General features: G+C 34.4%; 8 protein-coding genes and 1 non-coding gene across 9 annotated transcripts in view; 4 read left to right on the forward strand and 5 right to left on the reverse strand.

Annotated features, from left to right (window-relative positions):
• Positions 1–1,756: 1,756 nt before the first annotated feature.
• On the reverse strand, positions 1,757–3,243 carry LOC125189375 (auxin-induced protein 15A-like). The gene is made up of 2 exons (XM_048086657.1): positions 3,010–3,243; positions 1,757–1,840 (listed from the first exon to the last, which is right to left on the reverse strand). The coding sequence occupies exons 1-2, from the start codon at positions 3,241–3,243 to the stop codon at positions 1,757–1,759; spliced, it is 318 nt and encodes a 105-aa protein (XP_047942614.1).
• A 1,100-nt stretch (positions 3,244–4,343) lies between these two features.
• LOC125190829 (auxin-induced protein 15A-like) lies at positions 4,344–4,900 on the reverse strand. Its single transcript, XM_048088233.1, has one exon. It carries the CDS (start codon positions 4,724–4,726, stop codon positions 4,460–4,462), a length of 267 nt encoding a protein of 88 aa, XP_047944190.1. The 5' UTR covers positions 4,727–4,900; the 3' UTR covers positions 4,344–4,459.
• Positions 4,901–6,948: 2,048 nt separating this feature from the next.
• Positions 6,949–7,441, reverse strand: LOC125190827 (auxin-induced protein 15A-like). The gene has a single exon (XM_048088231.1). The coding sequence runs from the start codon at positions 7,330–7,332 to the stop codon at positions 7,066–7,068; it is 267 nt and encodes an 88-aa protein (XP_047944188.1). The 5' UTR covers positions 7,333–7,441; the 3' UTR covers positions 6,949–7,065.
• A 3,359-nt stretch (positions 7,442–10,800) lies between these two features.
• Positions 10,801–11,446, forward strand: LOC125187839 (auxin-induced protein 15A-like). Its single transcript, XM_048084486.1, has one exon. The coding sequence runs from the start codon at positions 11,070–11,072 to the stop codon at positions 11,334–11,336; it is 267 nt and encodes an 88-aa protein (XP_047940443.1). The 5' UTR covers positions 10,801–11,069; the 3' UTR covers positions 11,337–11,446.
• A 1,858-nt stretch (positions 11,447–13,304) lies between these two features.
• TRNAA-UGC lies at positions 13,305–13,377 on the forward strand. Its single transcript has one exon. It is a non-coding gene; the product is annotated as a tRNA-Ala (tRNA).
• Positions 13,378–14,357: 980 nt separating this feature from the next.
• The window catches only part of LOC125187840 (auxin-induced protein 15A-like), a 17,050-nt gene continuing 10,906 nt past the window's right edge, over positions 14,358–20,501 (forward strand). The window contains exon 1 of the mRNA XM_048084487.1: positions 14,358–14,656. The gene's annotated coding sequence lies outside the window, so the exon portion shown is untranslated. The remainder of the gene's footprint in view (positions 14,657–20,501) is intronic.
• Positions 14,647–15,030, forward strand: LOC125187838 (auxin-induced protein 15A-like). Its single transcript, XM_048084485.1, has one exon. The coding sequence runs from the start codon at positions 14,666–14,668 to the stop codon at positions 14,930–14,932; it is 267 nt and encodes an 88-aa protein (XP_047940442.1). The 5' UTR covers positions 14,647–14,665; the 3' UTR covers positions 14,933–15,030.
• On the reverse strand, positions 15,743–16,219 carry LOC125187843 (auxin-induced protein 15A-like). The gene has a single exon (XM_048084491.1). The coding sequence runs from the start codon at positions 16,118–16,120 to the stop codon at positions 15,857–15,859; it is 264 nt and encodes an 87-aa protein (XP_047940448.1). The 5' UTR covers positions 16,121–16,219; the 3' UTR covers positions 15,743–15,856.
• On the reverse strand, positions 18,743–19,261 carry LOC125187841 (auxin-induced protein 15A-like). The gene has a single exon (XM_048084489.1). It carries the CDS (start codon positions 19,119–19,121, stop codon positions 18,855–18,857), a length of 267 nt encoding a protein of 88 aa, XP_047940446.1. The 5' UTR covers positions 19,122–19,261; the 3' UTR covers positions 18,743–18,854.

Genomic DNA, 20,501 nt, shown 5'->3' on the forward strand with positions numbered 1-20,501 from the left:
ACCACCGGGAAAGAAACCAGTAGGATGTCATTGGATCTTCACCATAAAGAGACATGCAGATGGTTCAATCGAGAGATACAAGGCAAGATTGGTTGCTAAGAGATATACTCAGGTGTATGGAGTAAACTACGAGGAGACTTTCTCCCCTGTGGCCAAACTAAATATAGTAAGAACTCTTCTTTCTGTAGCTGCATGTAAGGAGTGGCCATTATTCTAGTTTGATGTTACAAATGCCTTTCTTCATGGAGAACTTGAGAAAAACAAAGAAGTGTACGTGGAGGTTCCCCTGGGTTTTTGTGAAGAATTTGTAAAAGGACAGGTGTGTAGACTAAGAAAGACCCTTTATGGGTTAAAACAATCCCCCAGAGTGTGGTTGGAAGATTTTGTCAGGCGATGTTCAAACATGGCTTCAAACAGAGCCATTCAAATCACACACTATTCCTGTAGACAAGAAATGGAAAAATGACATGTCTAATTATCTATGTTGACGACATGATCATAACAGGAGATGATGCCGAAGGGATCCAAAATCTAAAGGAGAATCTCTTCAAGGAGTTTGAAATGAAGGACTTGGGAGCTTTGAAGTACTTCCTTGGAATAGAAGTGTTGAGATCCAAGCATGGAATATTCCTAAGGCAGAAAAAGTATGTACTTGATATGCTAGCCGAAACGGGACTACTGGACTGTAAGCCAACTGAAACTCCAATGGTACCCAACCATGGGTTTAAGATTGTAGATGGAGCTAAGCCTACAGACTGTGAAAGATACCAACGGTTAGTAGGTAAACTTATCTATCTTTCTCATACTAGGTCCGACATCACATATGCAGTTGGAGTTGTCAGTCAATTCATACATCAGCCTCAAGAAGACTATATGGATGTTGTCATGAGAATTGTGAGATATTTAAAAGGAACAACCAGTTATGGTATTCTTAGAAAAGAAAGAAGATTTAGAAATTGATGAATACACTGATGCCGATTGAGCAAGCAATCTCGTTGATAGAAGATCCAGTGGAGGATATTTTACCTTTGTTGGAGGAAACTTAGTCACTTGGTGAAGCAAGAAGCAAAAAGTGGTAGCATTATCAAGTGCAGAAGCAGAATTTCGAGGAATCAGAAGTGGTCTGATGGAGATACTTTGGCTTAGGAGGTTGTTAACAGAAATCGGCTATCCTCTTTCACGAAAAAATCAACTTTTCTGTGACAACAAAGCAGCAATAAGCATTTCAGAGGATCCAGTACAACATGATAGAATGAAACATGTTGAAGTCGATCGTCACTTCATCAAAGAGAAACTTGAAAGCGGCATTATCGAATTCCCATTTGTCTGATCGGAGGAACAACTTGCAGACATACTGACTAAGGCGTTGAGTCCTAAAGTCTTCAAAGAATTTCTTGGCAAGTTGAGTATCGGAGATACCATTGCTCAACTTGAGGGGGAGTGTTGGAAAGACAAAAGAGCCGTTCCTCATTTATTGGAGTTGAGTTCCTAAGCAAGTAGAGTTCCCAAAGAGTGTAGAGTTCCTAAGTGTGTAGAGTTCCAATCTCATTTATTGATGTATTTGAAGGGTCTCATTTATCCCTATAAATAGTAGGATAATGAGCAAATGTAAACACAACAAAGAAATAAAGTGTTCTTCCATTATGTTTCCTATCACCAATCTCTTCTCTATCGATTACCATGTTTAAGAAAAAACAATATGTTTCACTCCAGCAGCTATAGCTGTTCAACACAACACATCTTTTTGAGAAATACATTAGAAAACAGTTAACAAAACAAATGAAGCATAAGCACGGGCTGCACCAGCATCTATTTGGTTCTTTTGCCCAATCCAATCAACCTAGAATCAAGAAAATGAGGACAAATACATTAAAATTTGCAGCAGTAACAACAGGCGAAAACAGAAAACCTGTTCGAGAAATATTTAAGTGGATGTAACTGATAAAATAAAAATAAATTGAATTGATTTTAAATTCTCTAGTATCTAAATACTCCTCCACTATCTAAATAACCACTTCCCACTTTTCCCATTAGATTGTAATTACCACCCTAACAAATTTGATGTGATTAGCTTGCAAATGTATTTTAAATGTGGGTTGCAGTTACAAAAAAAATGTGCCCACAATTACTGAACAAATTTAATGTGATTTATTTCCTTAATTACTCCAAAACTCCTCTTTTATATATTGTATAGATATATTAATTCTAACTTTAGTGTAAATAATTTGTTACAAATTGAAATGGAAGAGTGCAAATAACATGGGAAAGAGGGAGTAATTATCATAATTCCTTTAGAACCTATATACTCCTATCAAATTTATACTTTTATTTATGTGTGCAAATCTTACGCATGATCGGCTCTCAACAACCAAGGAGAGAAGCAAGCGGCGCAGAATGGTTAATTTTTAGGGTTATTTATGGTTTTTTGTTGAATTATTATTATGAACAAAAAAATTAGATGATTTTAAATAAATACATAAATTTGAAAATTAAGAAACATTGGTGAAACTATAAATCATGGACGGAATGAAGTAGTTGTAGAATTAAAATTATAAAAACGAAGAATGTCAATGGACGTATTCATAATCATACCTCAAAACTATTGAATAATGAATCCATGATAGTACTATATATGACATTCTTTTTAGAGTTGCATGGAACTGGTAGACTGTAGAGCAATAAATTGGCTTTGGACCTATCAAAGCGTTAGTCCAATCCAAATATCCAATATTCAATTAGCAATCCAAACAAAGCCTCTCTGTTTCCACATGATTAAACAACTATAGCCCTTATTGGTCTATGAGTATATTAGAAATTAGGAGAAATGAGTCCATGATCAAGTATTTTGAAGCAAACAATAACTTTTAGATGTAGAAACTATTTAGTCTGATATAAGTTTCTGAATAATATTTTTCATGTACATCGTTATGTATGCTTAGTGGTTACATTTTGTACTCTACAAAATTCTACTCCTAAAACAACACTGCTCAAGCAAGAGATGAGATCTACAAATAAGTCCTCACTGCAAGGTATGGTGAGTCCACCCATCGGGTGATTGAACCCGAATTCTTCCTCAGCCTGGCACAACAGTTCTTGAAATGAAGGATGGTTCAAGTACGTGACTGGAATCACAAACCGCTTCTTTTCATTATCACCGGCATAGATGGCAACATGCCCTTTTGGAACTTCGGCTGACCTTCTTTCATTGGAGAAAGATCGTCTCAAAATTTGCCGAATGGCCATTTTTGAACCTCCTTTTCTAGACTTGGATTGAGAAGAGTGTTTGTAAATCAAGAAAGGTAATGAATATTTTGAAAGCTTTTTGATGGGTTGAAGATGCGAAATACTGTGTTGTATATATAGGTGGAAAACAAATGTTGAATCTCTATTCAAATTGATGAGCGATAACCACAAATGGATGAGTGGTTGTCTATGAAACCTGGAAAACACAGCTACATGACTCTGTCCATCTATTGTTAGTATTGAAATTGAACATATCATTAATTTGTACATTAATCATACCAAACTCTAAGAATTCATATGTTTGTGTTGTTTGTAAACATATATCATTAATATGGTCCAATTTTTTATCTATACATCACATATGTATCTCTCAACCAAAAAAAAAAAGATGTGATATGTTTTTTTTTCAAACTATTTGATACTGTGGGGCATTTGAGAGGCCAATGGTTGGTAACAAACATTGCTTTCAATCCTTCAATTAAAAATCTCCATTGTATTGCTTAAACATGATGGACAAATTAATCCATGTGATTCTCTCATGCTTTCTCATAACAATATTTCCTAAGCCTAAACCTAAACAGCCTAAAAAAATGATGTTGAACGCGTTCTTCTCTGTCAAAGTCGAAGGTTTTGTAGATAAGAGAGAAGAAGATATGTAAAAGACATATGCATGTGCTTTTAAGGCCAAACAACTGGACTTAGACATTGATTGATTACATAAACTCCATTTTGGATATGTAACTTTGTCTACTTTAGAAAATTTGACTGATTTTACTACCAATTGTCTCTTTTTTTATCTATCTTCTTACCAACTTTGAGGAGTGGAATCATTTCCAAATTATTTGGTCTTTATCTTTGTTCATGTTTTCTGTAATGATAGATAAATCTAAAAAGTAAAAAGTTATCTTTAATTCTATTCAGTCAAGATTAATAGAGTTATAAATTCAAAGTGAGCCCTTCACTAGAAATGATTGTGTTAAAACATATACCAACTTGTGATTGAGGAAAATGCAGATTAATTCTAAGATATAACAGTATCCAAACTTATTTAGTTTTTGTTGCATGTTTATCAGAAGATTGTGGTTTTAAAGAGAGCCATATGAATTAAGGAAAAAAACTTTCTTTGAATAATATGTTTCACGTACATTCTAATGTATTCTCCGTGTATACATTTCAAATCTACAAAATTCTACTCTTAAAACACTATTGCTATAAATCATCTTCTGCTCAAACCAGAAATGAAATCTACAAATAAATCCTCGCTGCAAGGGATGGTGAGGCCACCCATCGGGTGATTGAACCCGAATTCTTCCTCCGCTTGATAAAGCAATTCTTGAAACGAAGGATGGTTCAAGTACACGACTGGAATCACAAAGCGCTTCTTTTCATTATCACCGACATAGACTGCAGCATGGCCTTTTGGAACTTCAGCGGACCTTCTTTCATTGGACAAAGAACGTCTTAGAATCTGGCGAATGGCCATTGTATGAACCTTTTTGAGTTAGAATGAGATGAGTAGTAATGAAAGAATATAAAATCAGGAAAGGTAAAGAATATGTTGAAGGCTTGTTGATGGGTTGAAAGTCAAGAGAAGTATTGTATATATAGATGGAAAGGAAATATTGCACCCCTTTGGAAATAGAGATTGATTAGCAAATTAATGGATATGAGAGTCGGAAAACACAAGGAAATTGGATCATCAAATGGATTTGTCTATAAAATATTTAGCAAGAAATCAAGATTTTGAATGGTAATGTCCCCAACTAAGTCTTGCAATGTAGACTTCATCTTCCCCACATAAACCACAGAAATCAAATAGTTGCACAAAACATATCCCATGACCTGTTGATTTTTTCAAATGTGGACCATTTTGTTTTTCGTTTTATAACCCTATTATATAGGTTTGGGAAGATATATATGTGAAGTATAGTGCAAAAATTGGACCATATTAATGAGATGTTTACAATCAGCACAACCAAATGAATTATTCGAGTCTGGACAGATGCATGTGGTTGTGTTTTCCAAGTTTCATAGCCACCACTTATTCATTTGTGGTTATTGCTAATCATTTTCTATTCTGTAACATTTGTTTTCTACCTATATATATACAACACATTTCTCAACATCAATTCATCAACAAGCCTTCAAAATATTCTTTAGCTTTCTTGATTTGGATTTCTTACATAACTTGTCTTCTCAATCTACGTCGAGATAAAGTTCAAACAAATGGCCATTCGCCAAATTTTAAAACGATCTTTCTCCAATGAAAGAAGGTCAGCCGAAGTTCCAAAAGGGCATATTGCCATCTATGTTGGTGATAATGAAAGAAAGCGTTTCGTGATTCCTGTTGCATACTTGAATCAGCCTTCGTTCCAAGAATTATTGTTTCAAGCCGAGGAAGAATTCGGATTCCATCACCCTATGGGCGGCCTCACCATCCCCTGCAGTGAGGACTTATTCAATGACGTCGTCTCTAGTTTGAGCAGATGATGATTTGATGTGCAATATATGTTTAGGAGAAGCACAATTTTGTAGTTTAGTATCTTTTAGAAATGTAGTCAATGATAAACTAAATATACATGAAATTTATTGAGCCAATTTTCATATTGCAAATACTTATTTAAATTTCTTGTTATTTCTAGAGAAAATATATTCTTGCACAGCCGAAATCTGTAGATGAACAATTTATGATGAATTGCAAAAGATGCAGCAATAATTGCAAAACAGAACCATGTGATTATTAATGTCCTAATTTAATAGTGTCCCACTTGAATGACTCTTCCAAAGTGAATTAATTCTGTCACAATATATATCTCTTATTTAGCTTATGCTATAATAAAAATTTCTGATTGATATAGTTGTTTATGCTTAAATAATAGTATTGATTTTCACTCGTCAATGTAGACAGTCTACTATTCAAAGATTGGTCCATTTTTAAAGCTGTGTTCACAAACCACACAACCAGATGGATTACTAATCTGGCATGTATTTTTATGACTACAAAATTGAATCTGTAAGACTTCATTTATATTCAGTGTATGTGGGGCAGATGCAGTCTACATTGCATTACTTGGGAACAATGTCATTAAAAATCTTGATTTATTGCTAAATATGTTTATACCCATCTTGTGTTTCCCAACTCACATATCAATTATTTTGGTAACCAATCTCAATTTCCAAAAGGGATGCAATATACCACACTTCCTTTCAAGCCCAACCCAGATATGTATAGACAGTATATATCAGTAACAACGTTCTCCAGATAAATCGAAATTTTAGTAATTTAAGATATATATTAGCTTCTTCATATATTATCACAGAGTGTGTAGATCACAAGGATACGATATATAAGTATAGCTTAAAAATTGGACCACATTGTTTACAAATTTTTATTGATCTAATTAAATTTTCATTTCTGTAGGAAATTTGAGGGCCATGTAGTTTGACTTAGTAGGGAACTAAGCTCTTATTTACCTTAGAATTTTCAGTTTAATGCTTCAAATCTTATAAAACAATTGATGGACAGATCCATGTGATGATGTGAATATTCATGTGGTTGTGTACTCCATGTTTAGCCACCATTTATCTATTGGTGGTTATTGCTAATATTCATGCTTCTATTACAGTTTATTCACCTAAATTGTGTGTTTACTTAAAATAAAACTTGACAATTAGAAGAAACCCATTCTTGGATAAATCAACATATTAAGGTAATAAAAGTTTCTCCATAGTATAATATGTCATGTATTCTCAGTGTATACATTTCTAATTAAGAGATTCTAATCTACAAAATCTCCTCCTCCTAATACCGATTGATACATATCATCTTGTGCTCAAACCGGAGATGAGATCTACAAATAAGTCCTCACTACAAGGGATGGTGAGGCCACCCATCGGGTGATTAAACCCAAATTCTTCCTCAGCTTGGAACAACAATTCTTGAAACGAAGGATGGTTCAAGTATGCGACTGGAATCACAAAGCGCCTCTTTTCATTATCACCAACGTAGACGGCAACATGCCCTTTTGGAACTTCAGCTAACCTTCTTTCATTGGAGAAAGACCGTCTCAGAATTTGGCGAATGGCCATTGCCTGAATTTTTGCTCGAGCTAGAAAGAGAAAAGTAGTTATGAATGAAATCAAAATGAAGCAAGGTAAAGAATGTTTTGAAGGCTTGGTTGATGGGTTGAAGTTGAGAAATGTTGTATATATATATAGTTGGAAAATAAATGTAGCATCCCTTTGGAAATTCAGATTGGTTGGCAAAGTAATGGGGGTATGTGGTGGATATGAGAGATGGGAACAGAAGCAATCAAGTTAATGGATCATCACATGGATTTGTGTATCAACCACATAAACATATCAAGTCAATGAAATCAAATTTTGAATGCCATTGTTCCCAGGCAACTTTTGCATGTAGACCCCCCAACACTAAATCAAATAGTTTATATATCACACCTATGAAGTCCACAAAATTCAATTTAGATAAAATAAAAATATACGTACGAGACTATAAAAATAACATATTGTTGTGTGGTTTGTGAACACCAACATTTAAATTGGTCCAATCTTTGAAAGGTAGGTTGCACATATATTGACAAAGAGATCAATATTCAAGCAGACACAATGAAACCAAGCCAAACCATGCATGTTACGATTGCCTTGTAGAGATAAATATTAACTATTTTATATAATTATTAATTTTATACAATCAACTTTAGTAAATAGTATAATAAAATAATTATTTATAAAGAAAAATCCCATTCCTACTATAATCAACTTATAAAATAATTAATATCTAAATTAAAATAACTAATTATAAAGAAAAGTCTATGGCCACTAAGCCCTAAACCACATTAATTCAATAAATCATTTATTGGTTTGAATGTATATAAAGGGAGAAATATATTAAAATCCAGTAATATTGAACTTTGTAGGTCTACAACTTAAACAACTATAGCCCTCATTGGTTGGTATATTAGAAATTAGGTCTGTTTAGTAGATTTTTGACATGAGTCCATGATCAAGGTTTTTGAAGCAAACAATACCAACACTGATCACAAAACTTCGATGCCTGTTTTCGCCTAAGAGAGATGAAGGAGATAACAGATCAATATTGTAGAGTATATTTGCTTAGAATTTTTACTTGAACAAAATATGACTACCTATTCATTGATTTCTATCCATCTTCTTTTAGCAAACATCCATTAGTAGTATTGTAGTAAACAAGATGCCATAAAAGGCTAACATAATAAATATATTTGGAGCTATAAGAGAACTCTTCTTTAATCTGTTTAGACATATGCAGATAAGTTTGAGAGATGACACAGCTTCTAAACTCTTCTTGAGGGGTGAAAGCATAACCCAATCAGATTTTATCTTTATTGGGTTGTCTGTAATGATTAAGTTTTTCAGAAGTCATTGGTTGTTTAAGAGACTCATATGAATTAAGGAAACAAAAGTTTCTCAATAATATGATTTGTGTACATTCTAATGTATTCTCAGTGGATACATTTCCTAACTACAAAATTCTACTCCTAAAACACCATTTCTATATGCCCCTCATAAACCAAATGGAACAATAAAAATATGTGCCAGATTGTATAAAATGTCCAATCTTTGACATGTAGGTTGTATATATTGACAAGCAGAAATCAATATCTAAACAGAAACAATTATCAATCAACTTTTTTTTTACAGCATAAGCTGTGTGGGTCTTACTTAGATATTGATAATGAGATTGAAGCTAAAACATGGTGAGATGTCTCTGTCTAAGTTAGATAAGAAATATAAATAGTAACACACTTCAACAAAATAGTCGAACACTGGTTAGTAATCCATTTGGTTGAGTGGTTTGTGAACACAGGTTTTAAAGTGATTGAATCGTTGAAACGTAAGTGGTAGTATATCTCAACAAGCAGACATCAAAATCATTTTCTAACAGCATAAGCTGTATGGGTCTTAGATGATCAAGAAAGGATTTTTTTTTTTGTTCGGGTAGTGGTTGACATAACAAGTGGATATGCAATGGCCCGAGTCGAAATAACACAAGCCCATGAGAAGTCACATGGATTGTCTTTGAATCATCATAGAAATTGTGATGTAAAACTATGGCTCTACCAACCACACGAGGAGTCACATGGATTGCCTTTGAATCATCACAACAAAGTACTCTACCCAGCACACAATTATAAGATGTTGAAGCTGACAATAATTTTTGTGATGTAGGAACTATGTAGGTTACCAACTCTGGCAACAAAGGCCCTTCACACTACAAACTTTGACGCCCCTTACCTACAAAGGTCAAATTTTAGGAGTTAAAAATGATACTACTAGGACAGAAGGTGATATTGGAAAGACCAGAATGTGCTTCTATGACCTGAGTTGGACAATATTATGCTTATTATGCAATAGTTTTGTCAACATAACATGAACACATGAGTAACGAAGATGCTGTACGACAATGTAAGACATATACAACGCTGTTTTGGAATTCACACCGAGAATCTTTTCTTCAATTGATTCAGACAAATGTAGTCTGAGTGATAATAGTAGCATCTAAACATCTTCAATATCTATTGCAAGTTTAAGATTTTGGATTTTCAAGAAATCTATGGAGACAAGTTTTTGGGCTAATCCTGTCAAGACAAAACACTATAGTTTGCATCTGAAAATGGCTAAGTATATTCATATCTGTCATTACATACATTGTAAAGGCTGATCTACAAAATTGTGCTTCTCCTACAACATTTCTTGCATACATCATGTGCTGCTCATGCCAGAGACGACGTCAATGAATATGTCCTAGCTGCAGGGGATGGTGAGGCCGCCCATGGGGTGATGGAACCCGAATTCTTCCTCAGCTTGAAACAGTAGTTCTTGAAACGAGGGGTGGTTCAAGTATGAGAGTGGAATAACAAAACACTTCTTCTCACTCTCCCCTACATAGACAGCAACATGGCCCTTTGAGACCTCATTTCTTGATGAAGATGATCTTCTCTCGCTAGACAAAGACCGTCTCAGAATCTGTCTCATTGCCATTCTTGTATGAAACTGAGCTAAATGAGCAAGTTTTTATGGGAGAGAATCTTATGTTGATATGGTACAAGAGTTGGTGATGGCTGCAATGAAAATGTGGTGTGTATAAATAGAATTTTTAGAAATGGTTTAATTATATTAAAGGAAAAGAGAAGATATATGCAAATGGGCCATGATGCCTAAGTTGAAAACACACGCACATGGATTTTGTCTTGAGGTTTTGTTGAAGTAACATGATATATATATGTGGTGTGAGATAATTCTACCCAACTAACTATTGCAACAAGCCACGGCCACATGATGAAATTTGATGCATCTTTGGACAAAAGAAAGAGTGGTGTATATAAAAACTTTTAAGAAAACACAGGTAGATATGCAAAATGGGCCTAAGTTGAAAACACAAGCATATGGATTTTGTCTAGAGATTTTATTGAAGCATTGCAACAACATATATATATGTGGTGTGAGATAATTCTATCCTACCAACTATGTCAACAAACAAACAATGCATTCAATTCATCAAAAAACTTCATCTTATTGCTTAAACATTGATGGACAAATCAATGTGATTTCTCATGTGCTTGAGTTTCTTCATAATTCATAGCCTACACTTGTCAACTTTTATGTGATTTCCAAAGTTATACAACATTTCTTGTGTAGCTATATATACACTACATTTCTCAATTCCAAGCATCAACAAGCCTTCAATACATTCTTATCTTTCTTGATTTTTGATTTCCTTCATAATAACTATTCTTCTCATTCTAACTCGAGAAAAGTTTCACACAATGGCCATTCGTCAGATTCTAAGACGGTCTTTGTCCAATGAAAGAAGGTCAGCTGAAGTTCCAAAAGGCCATGTTGCCGTCTATGTTGGTGATAATGAAAAGAAGCGCTTTGTGATTCCAGTCGCATACTTGAACCATCCTTCGTTCCAAGAATTGCTGTTTCAAGCTGAGGAAGAATTCGGGTTCAATCACCCGATTGGCGGCCTCACCTTCCCTTGCAGCGAGGATTTATTTGTAGATTTCATCTCTGATTTGAGCAGAAAATGATTTGTAGCATTGATGTTTTAGGAGTAGAATTTTGTAGAGTAAAATCTCTTAGAAAAATACCCAATGAAAATGTATAAGAATGTATATAAAATAAGTATATCATTGAGAAACTCTTGCTACCTTAAATCCATGTCTGTTTTAAACAACCAAAATCCTGTGGAAACTTGCAAAAGAAATGAAATCAGATTGGACATTGTTATATCTTTAAACTCATTTTCTTCTGCCTGAGTGCTAAAACAGAATCATGTTATTGATGGAGTTTGTCACACTATCACCTGCATTGAACATGTGCTTAAAGTTACATAACTTTTTTTATCAAAGGGATACACATTTTTGCTGACAAATTATAATGATCAAAGAGAAACACATTTTTCCTGATGCTTTCATATCCTTAAGTAAAACAGTGAAAAATTTCAGTAAATTTATTCAAATTTTCTCCAAGTAAACAAATTAATGTGAATCCTCTAAATTGAAGACTCATGAATTTGCCCCGTACTTATTCTTGTAAATAAACCCAACGAATAAACAAGATAAACCAAGAAATGGAACAAGAAAAAAAGGATAAAAGGATAGAGGATGAATTAGTGTTATGATTTAGGTGAAGAATAAGAAAGAAATCCCAAAGGGCACTTTCACATACAAACACCTAATGGCTCCACAAACTAGCAACACAAGAACTAGCAAGCATACCTTTACAATCAACCTTAGCCCGGCAAAAGATCGAATGCAACCCGAAGGAATTTGATAAGTCTTCAAAAGATGAAGAAGGTGAGCTCTCAAATATGGAGAAGTTGTCTCTTACAAATATTCAAAAGCTGATGACAAAAACCCTAGACATGGGTATTTATACTAGAGGTTAAAAGTGCAAAACAAAAGAGGAAAAATGAGCAAAATTCGAAAATCGCACATAACGCCCGGGTCGGGCGTTTTTCTTCTCCAGGCCGGGCAAATTCTCTGTGGTCGGGCGTTTTGCTTGTTCGACTGCGCGGCTTTTGTAAAACGACCATAACTTCCTCGTCCGGGCTCCGATTGAGGCGTGTAAGGTACTCACACGAAGCTATTTTGACGATGAAGACAATGGTGGTCTTAGAAGAGAATTTGGACACCATCTTAATAGTCAAATTCTGATTTGAGTCAGACCTCCGCATCCGGCTTGGCTCCTTGCCATATCTCCACCTTCTTTTCGGACCCCAATCAACCCATGGCCCTCGATGTCGTTGCATCCTATGTGAATATCCGGATACACATCACAAATTTACTCTGTTGTCTCATCATTTATTGTATGGCCATTATATTCTCAGATTTTCTTTGTCACTTTTTTCCAAGTCGAATCTAGAAAATCAATAGAGACTTCGGATAGATTGGAATTATGTTTAGTTTTTTAACATTGAAGAATACTATTATACCCTTCTCTCGTAATTTCTCATTGAGTTTTATTTCACATGCACTGATCAAGGCTTGTTAGGAGTGTAGAAATACTACGTGTCTTGAGTTTTAATTATCAAATACTTCGATGCTCATGAATTTATCGATTGAAAATGATTTTTTTTAAAGTTCAGATAAACAGTGCATCCATTATTATTTTACAATACTAAGTTAGTTAAAGGGTAATACTATCTCCAATCCAAAAATTAAAGCAAACATTTTAATGGAGTTCTATCAAGTTAAAGCTCACATCTGTCAACAATTTTGATTATAATATAATTGCACCTTAGCATTTCATTCTTTTAATACTAATGCTTATTAATAAAAACAAAAATTAATTATGGTATTATCTATCCTAATTAGTAAAATTTATCAATTAAGACAGAAATGAAAAAAATCCGGATTATGAATCAAATAATTCAATCTTAACCATAAATTAATTATTAAAATTTTTTTAACTACCCACCAAAAGAAATTACTTAACTAAAAGTTGAGATATATAACTCTCAGATATGTTTACAACATTTTTTTAAACAACAACGTGGGGATGTAGCTCAAATGGTAGAGCGCTCGCTTTGCATGCGAGAGGCACGGGGTTCGATCCCCCGCATCTCCACCTCAGTTTTGGCCCATCCCAGCCCAAATTTGGTATGTATATGGATTTTTAAGAAAATACAAGTACATATGCAAAATGGGCCTAAGTTGAAAACACAAGCACATGGATTTAACTACTACCAATAATACTCTTTTCAAGAATATATTTTGTTTAGAAATAACAGCAAATTTAAATAACTATTTGCAATCTGAAAATTGGCTCAATAACTTTCATGTATATTTAGTTTATATCATTGACTACATTTCTAAGAGATACTAACTACAAAATTGTGCTACTCCTAAACATATACTGCACCTCAAATCATCATCTACTCAAGCTAGAGACGACGTCATTGAATAAGTCCTCACGGCAAGGGATAGTGAGGCCGCCTATAGGGTGATGGAACCCAAATTCTTCCTCGGCTTGAAACAACAATTCTTGGAACGAAGGCTGATTCAAGTATGCAACAGGAATCACAAAACGCTTCTTTTTATTATCACCAACATAGATGGCAATATGCCCCTTTGGAACTTCTGCTGACCTTCTTTCATTGTAGAAAGATCGTTTCAAAATTTGGCGAATGGCCATTGTTTGAACTTTATCTCGACGTAGATTGAGAAGACAAGTTATGTAAGAAATCCAAATCAAGAAAGCTAAAGAATATTTTGAAAGCTTGTTGATGAATGTTGTATATATAGGTGGAAAAAAAATGTTAAAGAATACAAATTGATTAGCAATAACCACAAATGAATAAGTGGTGGCTATGAAACTTGGCAAACACAACCACATGCATCTGTCCAGACTCTAATTATTCATATGGTTGTGCTGATTGTAAACATATCATTAATATGGTCCAATTTTTGCACTATACTTCACATATATATCTTCCTAAACCTATAAAAAAAAAAAAAAAAAAAAAAAGAATGGTCCACATTTGAAAAAATCAACAGCTCATGGGATATGTTTCTTGCAACTATTTGATTTCTATGGTGCATATATGGTTTATGTGGGGAAGATGAAGTCTATATTGCAAGAGTTAGTTGGGAACAATGCCATTCAGTATCTTGATTTCTTGCTAAATATGTTTGGACATATCCATGTGATGATTGATCCATTTGCTCTCATATCCATTATTTTGCTAACCAAACTATATTTCTAAAGGGATGCAATATTACTTTTACACCTATATATACAATACTCTTCTCAACTTCAACCCATCAACAAGCCTTCAACAGATTCTCTACCTTTCTTGACTTTGATTTCTTTCATAACTCCTCATCTCATTCTAACTTCACAAAAGGTTCATACAATGGCCATTCGCCAGATTCTAAGACGTTCTTTGTCCAATGAAAGAAGGTCCGCTGAAGTTCCAAAAGGCCATGTTGCTGTCTATGTTGGTGATAATGAAAAGAAGCGCTTTGTGATTCCAGTTGCCTACTTGAACCATCCTTCATTTCAAGAACTATTGTTTCAAGCTGAGGAAGAATTCGGGTTCCATCACCCAATGGGTGGCCTCACCATCCCTTGCAGCGAGGACTTATTTGTAGATTTCATCTCGTGTTTGAGCAGAAGATGATATGTAGCTATGTTGTTTTAGGTGTAGAGTTTTGTAGAGTAGAATCTCTTAGAACATGTATCCAATGAGCATACATAATTACGAATGTTTTATCATTCCGAAACTTTTGTTACCTTAAGCCATGTCTTAATTAAACAACCAAATTCAACACATTTATTCTGAGCTGAAACGAAATATTTGTTTAAATGAGAAGGAAAGCTTCTTTTGATGGCTGTAATAAAGAAATGTGTTGTGTATATACAGATGATCGAGAAAGGAATTCGTATAATAGTTGAGTGGCTAACATGACAAGACAACAAGTGGATATGCAATGGCCTGCGAAGAAAGAGAAGCACATGAGATTGTCTTTGAAGCAAACAAGGGCCCTCACATAACAAACTTGGATGGCTATTTTCACCTAAAAAGCTCAATAATCAGATGTTGAACGCGTTCTTATCTGTCAAAGTCGAAGGTTTTGTAGATAAGAGAGAAGGAGACATGGAAAAGACCGTTGCATGTTCTTTTATGGCCCCTACTCTCTCACTTATCCCCAAACAGCTGGAGTTAGACATTGATTGCTAATAGATGAGTAAATATGTTTACTTCTGTTACTAGCAATGCTCTCACTTCTATCTATCTTCATTTGCAACTTTTTGATGGGTTGAAATTGAGAATGGTTACCAAAATAATGGATATGAGAGTTGGATGAATCATTGTCTGTTAACATAATTAGCAAGAAATCAAGATTTTTGTTGGCTCTTAATATTTTACTACTACCAATAATATATTTTGTTTAGAAAGAACAGCAAATTTAAATGACTATTTGCAATCTGAAAATTGGCTCAATAAATTTTATATATATTTAGTTTATCATTCACTACATTTCTAAGAGATACTAAACTACAAAATTGTGCTTCTCCTAAACATATACTGCACATTAAATCATCATCTGCTCAAGCTAGAGACGACTTCATTGAATAAGTCCTCACGGCAGGGGATGGTGAGGCCGCCCATAGGGTGATGGAACCCGAATTCTTCCTCAGCTTGAGACAGCAATTCTTGAAACGAAGAGTGGTTCAAGTAGGACAACGGAATGACAAAGCGCCTTTTTTCATTCTCACCGATATAAACAGCAAGATGCCCCTTTGGGACGTGAGCTGATCTTCTTTCACTAGACAAAGAACGTCTCATCATCTGTCGGATGGCCATTGTTGTACAAACTCGAACTCTGCTTGGTATGACGAAAAAACTTGTTTGCAAGAAAAGCTGAAAGTATTGTGGAAAGTTGCTGCTGATGGTTGCAATGAGGAAATGTGGTGTGTATATATAGATGATTGAGAAATGATCTTTTTTAACATAACAAGTGGATATGCAATGGCCCGGGTTGAAATAACACTAGCACATGAGGAGTCACATGGATTGTCTTTGAATCATCACAACAAAGTACTCTACCAACCACACAAGATTTTGAAGCTTACAATAATTTTTGTGATGTAGAAACTATGTAGTATACCAACAGTTGCAATAGGGCCCTCACATAACAAACTTTGATGCCTATTTTTGCCGGAAAAAGCTTGAAAATGAGACTGCTATGAGAGAAGGGGATATGGGAAAGACAAAAGCATGTGCTTCCATGTTGCTTACTTTCTGACTTCTTTCTCACACAACCTGAGTTAGATTTTGATTGCTTATAGGAACTCAATTATATGCAATTATTTTGTGTACATAACAATTTTGACTAGTACTACTAACAACTCTTTCATTTCTGTGTATTGTTTGTGCAACTTTAGCAAAATGACATTCTATTTCTTTGTGTTGTTTATAATGATAAATGAATCAAAACAATTGTAAGTCTTTAAGCATTCATTCTTATCATACTCTATTAGAACTAATATCCTTACTTTGTAATGCAAGAGTTACAAAGTAAGGATATTAAGTTTAACAGAGTAAAATAAGAATGAATGCTTAATGATGTATAATTGTTTTGATTCATTTATCATTATAAAATGAAGAGAAACGTTTTTCCTAAAGTTGCTAAAATCAATACATATGAATGCTTAAAGAATTGCATAATGTGCCTAAAAATTGAGTTTCTATTAGCAATCAAAGTCTAACTCAGGTTTATTATTTGTTTTTACATTCTAACAAGAAATGGGCCTTATGTAAAAATCAATATATATCAGACATGGCATTTTTAAGTTTTATAAGAAGAATTTTGGCTACGAATACTAGAATCAGAAATTTACTAACATTTTAAGGAGAAATTGTCATTTAGAATAATAAATATTATGTTACACCAAACAAATAAACCTTAAGTTCATTTCTTATATGCTTGAGAGACTTGAGTTGTAAAAAGTTGCAAAAGAAAACATGACTCATAACGATGAATTAAAGTAGCATATGCCAAAGAATGACATTTGTGCTACTAATTCTTGGTTTGTTTGTACAAAGTTGCACAAGAGAATATGACTTGTAAGTTGTAACAGTTGAAATCAAAGCATCCCATACCAATTAATGATCTCCAAAAATGAATCAGCCTTTACATTTCTATTATTTTCCTACTGAAAGAGTATTTACATTTCTTCTAAAAATAGTAGTAAAACTGTGATCTTCATGATCTACTCAATTGGGATGTCAGATCGAGGAACAAATCCTCGCTGCAAGGGATGGTGAGGCCACCGGTTGGATGATGGAACCCGAATTCTTCCTCGGCTTGGAGCAGCAGTTCTTGAAAGGAGGGGTGGTTCAAGTACGACACAGGGATGACGAACCGTCTCTTCTCATTCTCTCCAACGTAGACAGCACAGTGCCCCTTTGGAACCTCAGCTGATCTCCTCTCGTTGGATAGAGTTCGTCTCAACATTTGGCGAATGGGCACCATTGTTGTTGTATGAATTAATGATTTTTTCTTCTAAAATGTGTGAAAACTTGGAGAGTGATTTTTGCTCAGTCAATGTGTTGGTTGTGATGATCAAGAAATGTGATGTATATATAGGTGAAACTATAAGGCTACATTCTTGAAAAAGAAAAATTAGAGAAACATAAGCATATGAGAAATCACATGGTTTGTCTTGAATCATTTGCAAAGATTTTGCATTTGTGTGATCAAGAATCATTGTTTCCTACCAACTCTAGCAGAACGGTCCTCGGCAATGGCCCTACTTTGGCAAGCTGGTACCAACATTTGATGTCTTATTTCGACCTCTCAAGGCTCAATGAATCTGCTCATCTCTCGGCCGGCCCACCATGTGAGCTCGGCTGTGATGGAACTCGTACTCAGATCCTTACAGGTGCAAAAGTATCAGCCCGAGTGGTTAGGTTTCTGCAAGACTTATGAAAACATAGAAACATCATGTTTAGACAATGAATGAGATTTGCTAACTAATTCTTTATTACTAATTTTTTAAGTTTATTATTTCTCTTGATCATGAGAAGGTGTAACTAACAGTCACCTTTTCTTGATTTTGATATATTATAATTGATTTAAATAATCTTATTTGAATCAAGAACTGATTAACAATGTGAGAGGTATCATATGATATGTCAATTGAGATTTTTAAGGTAAGCAAGATTTTGTGTGCTCAAGAATAATTGTCATCAAGATTTTTACTATAACAACCATATATACATTTTTTTATTTCAAATTTTTTTTTTTTCAGAAAAAGAAAAGAAGCACACACAAATTGGAAGAACAGAAGAAGTTAGCAGAGAGTTTCTATTAACAGATTAAAATTTACTATAAACAATTGGCAACATAACAGCATCCAAACTTATTTAGTTTCTGTTGCATGTTTATCAGAAGATTTTGGTTGTTTAAGAAAGCCATATGAATTAAGGAAACAAAAGTTTCTCAATAGTATACTTCATGTACATTTCGATGTATCCTCATTGGCTACATTTTGTAATCTACAAAGTTCTATTTCTAAAACACTATTGCTATAAATCATCTCCTACTCAAACCAGAGATGACATCCACAAATAAATCCTCGCTGCAAGGGATGGTGAGGCCACCCATCGGGTGATTGAACCCGAATTCTTCCTCCGCTTGATAAAGCAATTCTTGAAACGAAGGATGGTTCAAGTACACGACTGGAATCACAAAGCGCTTCTTTTCATTATCACCGACATAGACTGCAACATGCCCCTTTGGAACTTCAGCCGACCTTCTTTCACTAGACAATGACCGTCTGAGAATCTGGCGAATGGCCATTGTATGAACCTTTTTTGAAGTTAGAAAGAGATGAGGAGTTATGAAAGAAATCAAAGTCAAGAAAGGTAGAGAATCTGTTGAAGGCTTGTTGATGGGTTGAAGTTGAGATAAGTGTTGTATATATAGGTGGAATAGAAATATTGCATCCATTTGGAAATAGAGAATGATTAGCAAAATAATGGATATGAGAGTTGGGAAACATAAGCCAATGGATCATCACATGGATTTGTCTGTAAACTAAGTCTTGCAATGTAGACCTCATCTGCCCCACATAAACCAAATGCACCACAGAAGTCAAATAGTTGCACAATACATATCCCATGACCTGTTCATTTCTTCAAATGTGGACTATAATTGTTTTATTTCTGGTTAGGTCTTATGATAATTGATGCTTTCTACAAACTAGCAAGGCTGATAACAATATGAAGAGTGAAGGCTTATGATGGACAGTTGTCGTGTGAGAAACCGGTCATTTACGTACATATATGCTGTTTCTCAGTTATTATCTTGTAATGTTGCAGCTTTGTTAATAAGTATACCATTTTCAATAAACGCAATACAGTTGAAAATTAAGGCATACATCATATTTCAGATTTAGGTGAAGATTATTCAAGTGGGACACTTGATTTGGATATCTGTGCAGGTAGAATCACATGGTTTTGCCTTATAAACTATCCTTCCTTTTTATTAAAAAAATAAAATACTAATAATGTGTGATTTTCATATTTGGAAAAAATTTAAGAATATAAATAATTCTGATAAAATATTCTTGATGCTAGGCAACAAATTACAAACTATTTTTTCAATTTAGAATGTTATATGGTCATCCCTTTTCTGCCACGGCTAGGCTGCCGAGAATATGGACCAAGACAAGCTGTTTAGGGCCAGAAACTAAACACCTAAAGTGTAGAATCAAAAATTCTTTACAGACAAGTGTAGATGACCAATTTTGGACTTTATTCTAGAATATATACGATTACATTTTTGAAGTCACAGCCGTAATCTTTTCTTGAATCGGTTCAGACAGATGCAGATAAGTTTGAGTGATAATAGCATCTAAACTTCTTTCATATCGATTACAAGTTTCAGATTATGGAAGTTGAAGAAATCCATGGAGACGGATTTTTTAGCTCATCCTTTCAAGAAAAAACACAATACTTTTGCATCGAAAATGGCTAAGTATATTCATTCTTGTCATTACATACATTTCTAAAGTCTGATCTACAAAAATGTGCTTTTCCTAAACCATTGCTACTACATATCATGTGCTTCTCAAGCTAGAGACGACGTCAATGAATGTGTCTTGGCTGCAAGGGATGGTGAGGCCGCCCATGGGGTGATGGAACCCGAATTCCTCTTCAGCTTGAAAATACATCATCG

This window comes from Salvia hispanica, chromosome 5 (genome assembly GCF_023119035.1).
Source record: "Salvia hispanica cultivar TCC Black 2014 chromosome 5, UniMelb_Shisp_WGS_1.0, whole genome shotgun sequence".
NCBI lineage: Eukaryota > Viridiplantae > Streptophyta > Magnoliopsida > Lamiales > Lamiaceae > Salvia > Salvia hispanica.

Bases quoted from the DNA above. Each gene is read 5' to 3' on its own strand.
- LOC125189375 (XM_048086657.1), bottom strand. From the start codon at position 3,243: ATGGCCATTCGGCAAATTTTGAGACGATCTTTCTCCAATGAAAGAAGG. The intron at 1,841-3,009 runs GTAGATCTCATC...TCTTGATTCTAG, and splicing joins CTTGCAGTGAGGACTTATTT to GTTGATTGGATTGGGCAAAA.
- LOC125190829 (XM_048088233.1), bottom strand. From the start codon at position 4,726: ATGGCCATTCGCCAGATTCTAAGACGTTCTTTGTCCAATGAAAGAAGG.
- LOC125190827 (XM_048088231.1), bottom strand. From the start codon at position 7,332: ATGGCCATTCGCCAAATTCTGAGACGGTCTTTCTCCAATGAAAGAAGG.
- LOC125187839 (XM_048084486.1), top strand. From the start codon at position 11,070: ATGGCCATTCGTCAGATTCTAAGACGGTCTTTGTCCAATGAAAGAAGG.
- LOC125187838 (XM_048084485.1), top strand. From the start codon at position 14,666: ATGGCCATTCGCCAGATTCTAAGACGTTCTTTGTCCAATGAAAGAAGG.
- LOC125187843 (XM_048084491.1), bottom strand. From the start codon at position 16,120: ATGGCCATCCGACAGATGATGAGACGTTCTTTGTCTAGTGAAAGAAGA.
- LOC125187841 (XM_048084489.1), bottom strand. From the start codon at position 19,121: ATGGCCATTCGCCAGATTCTCAGACGGTCATTGTCTAGTGAAAGAAGG.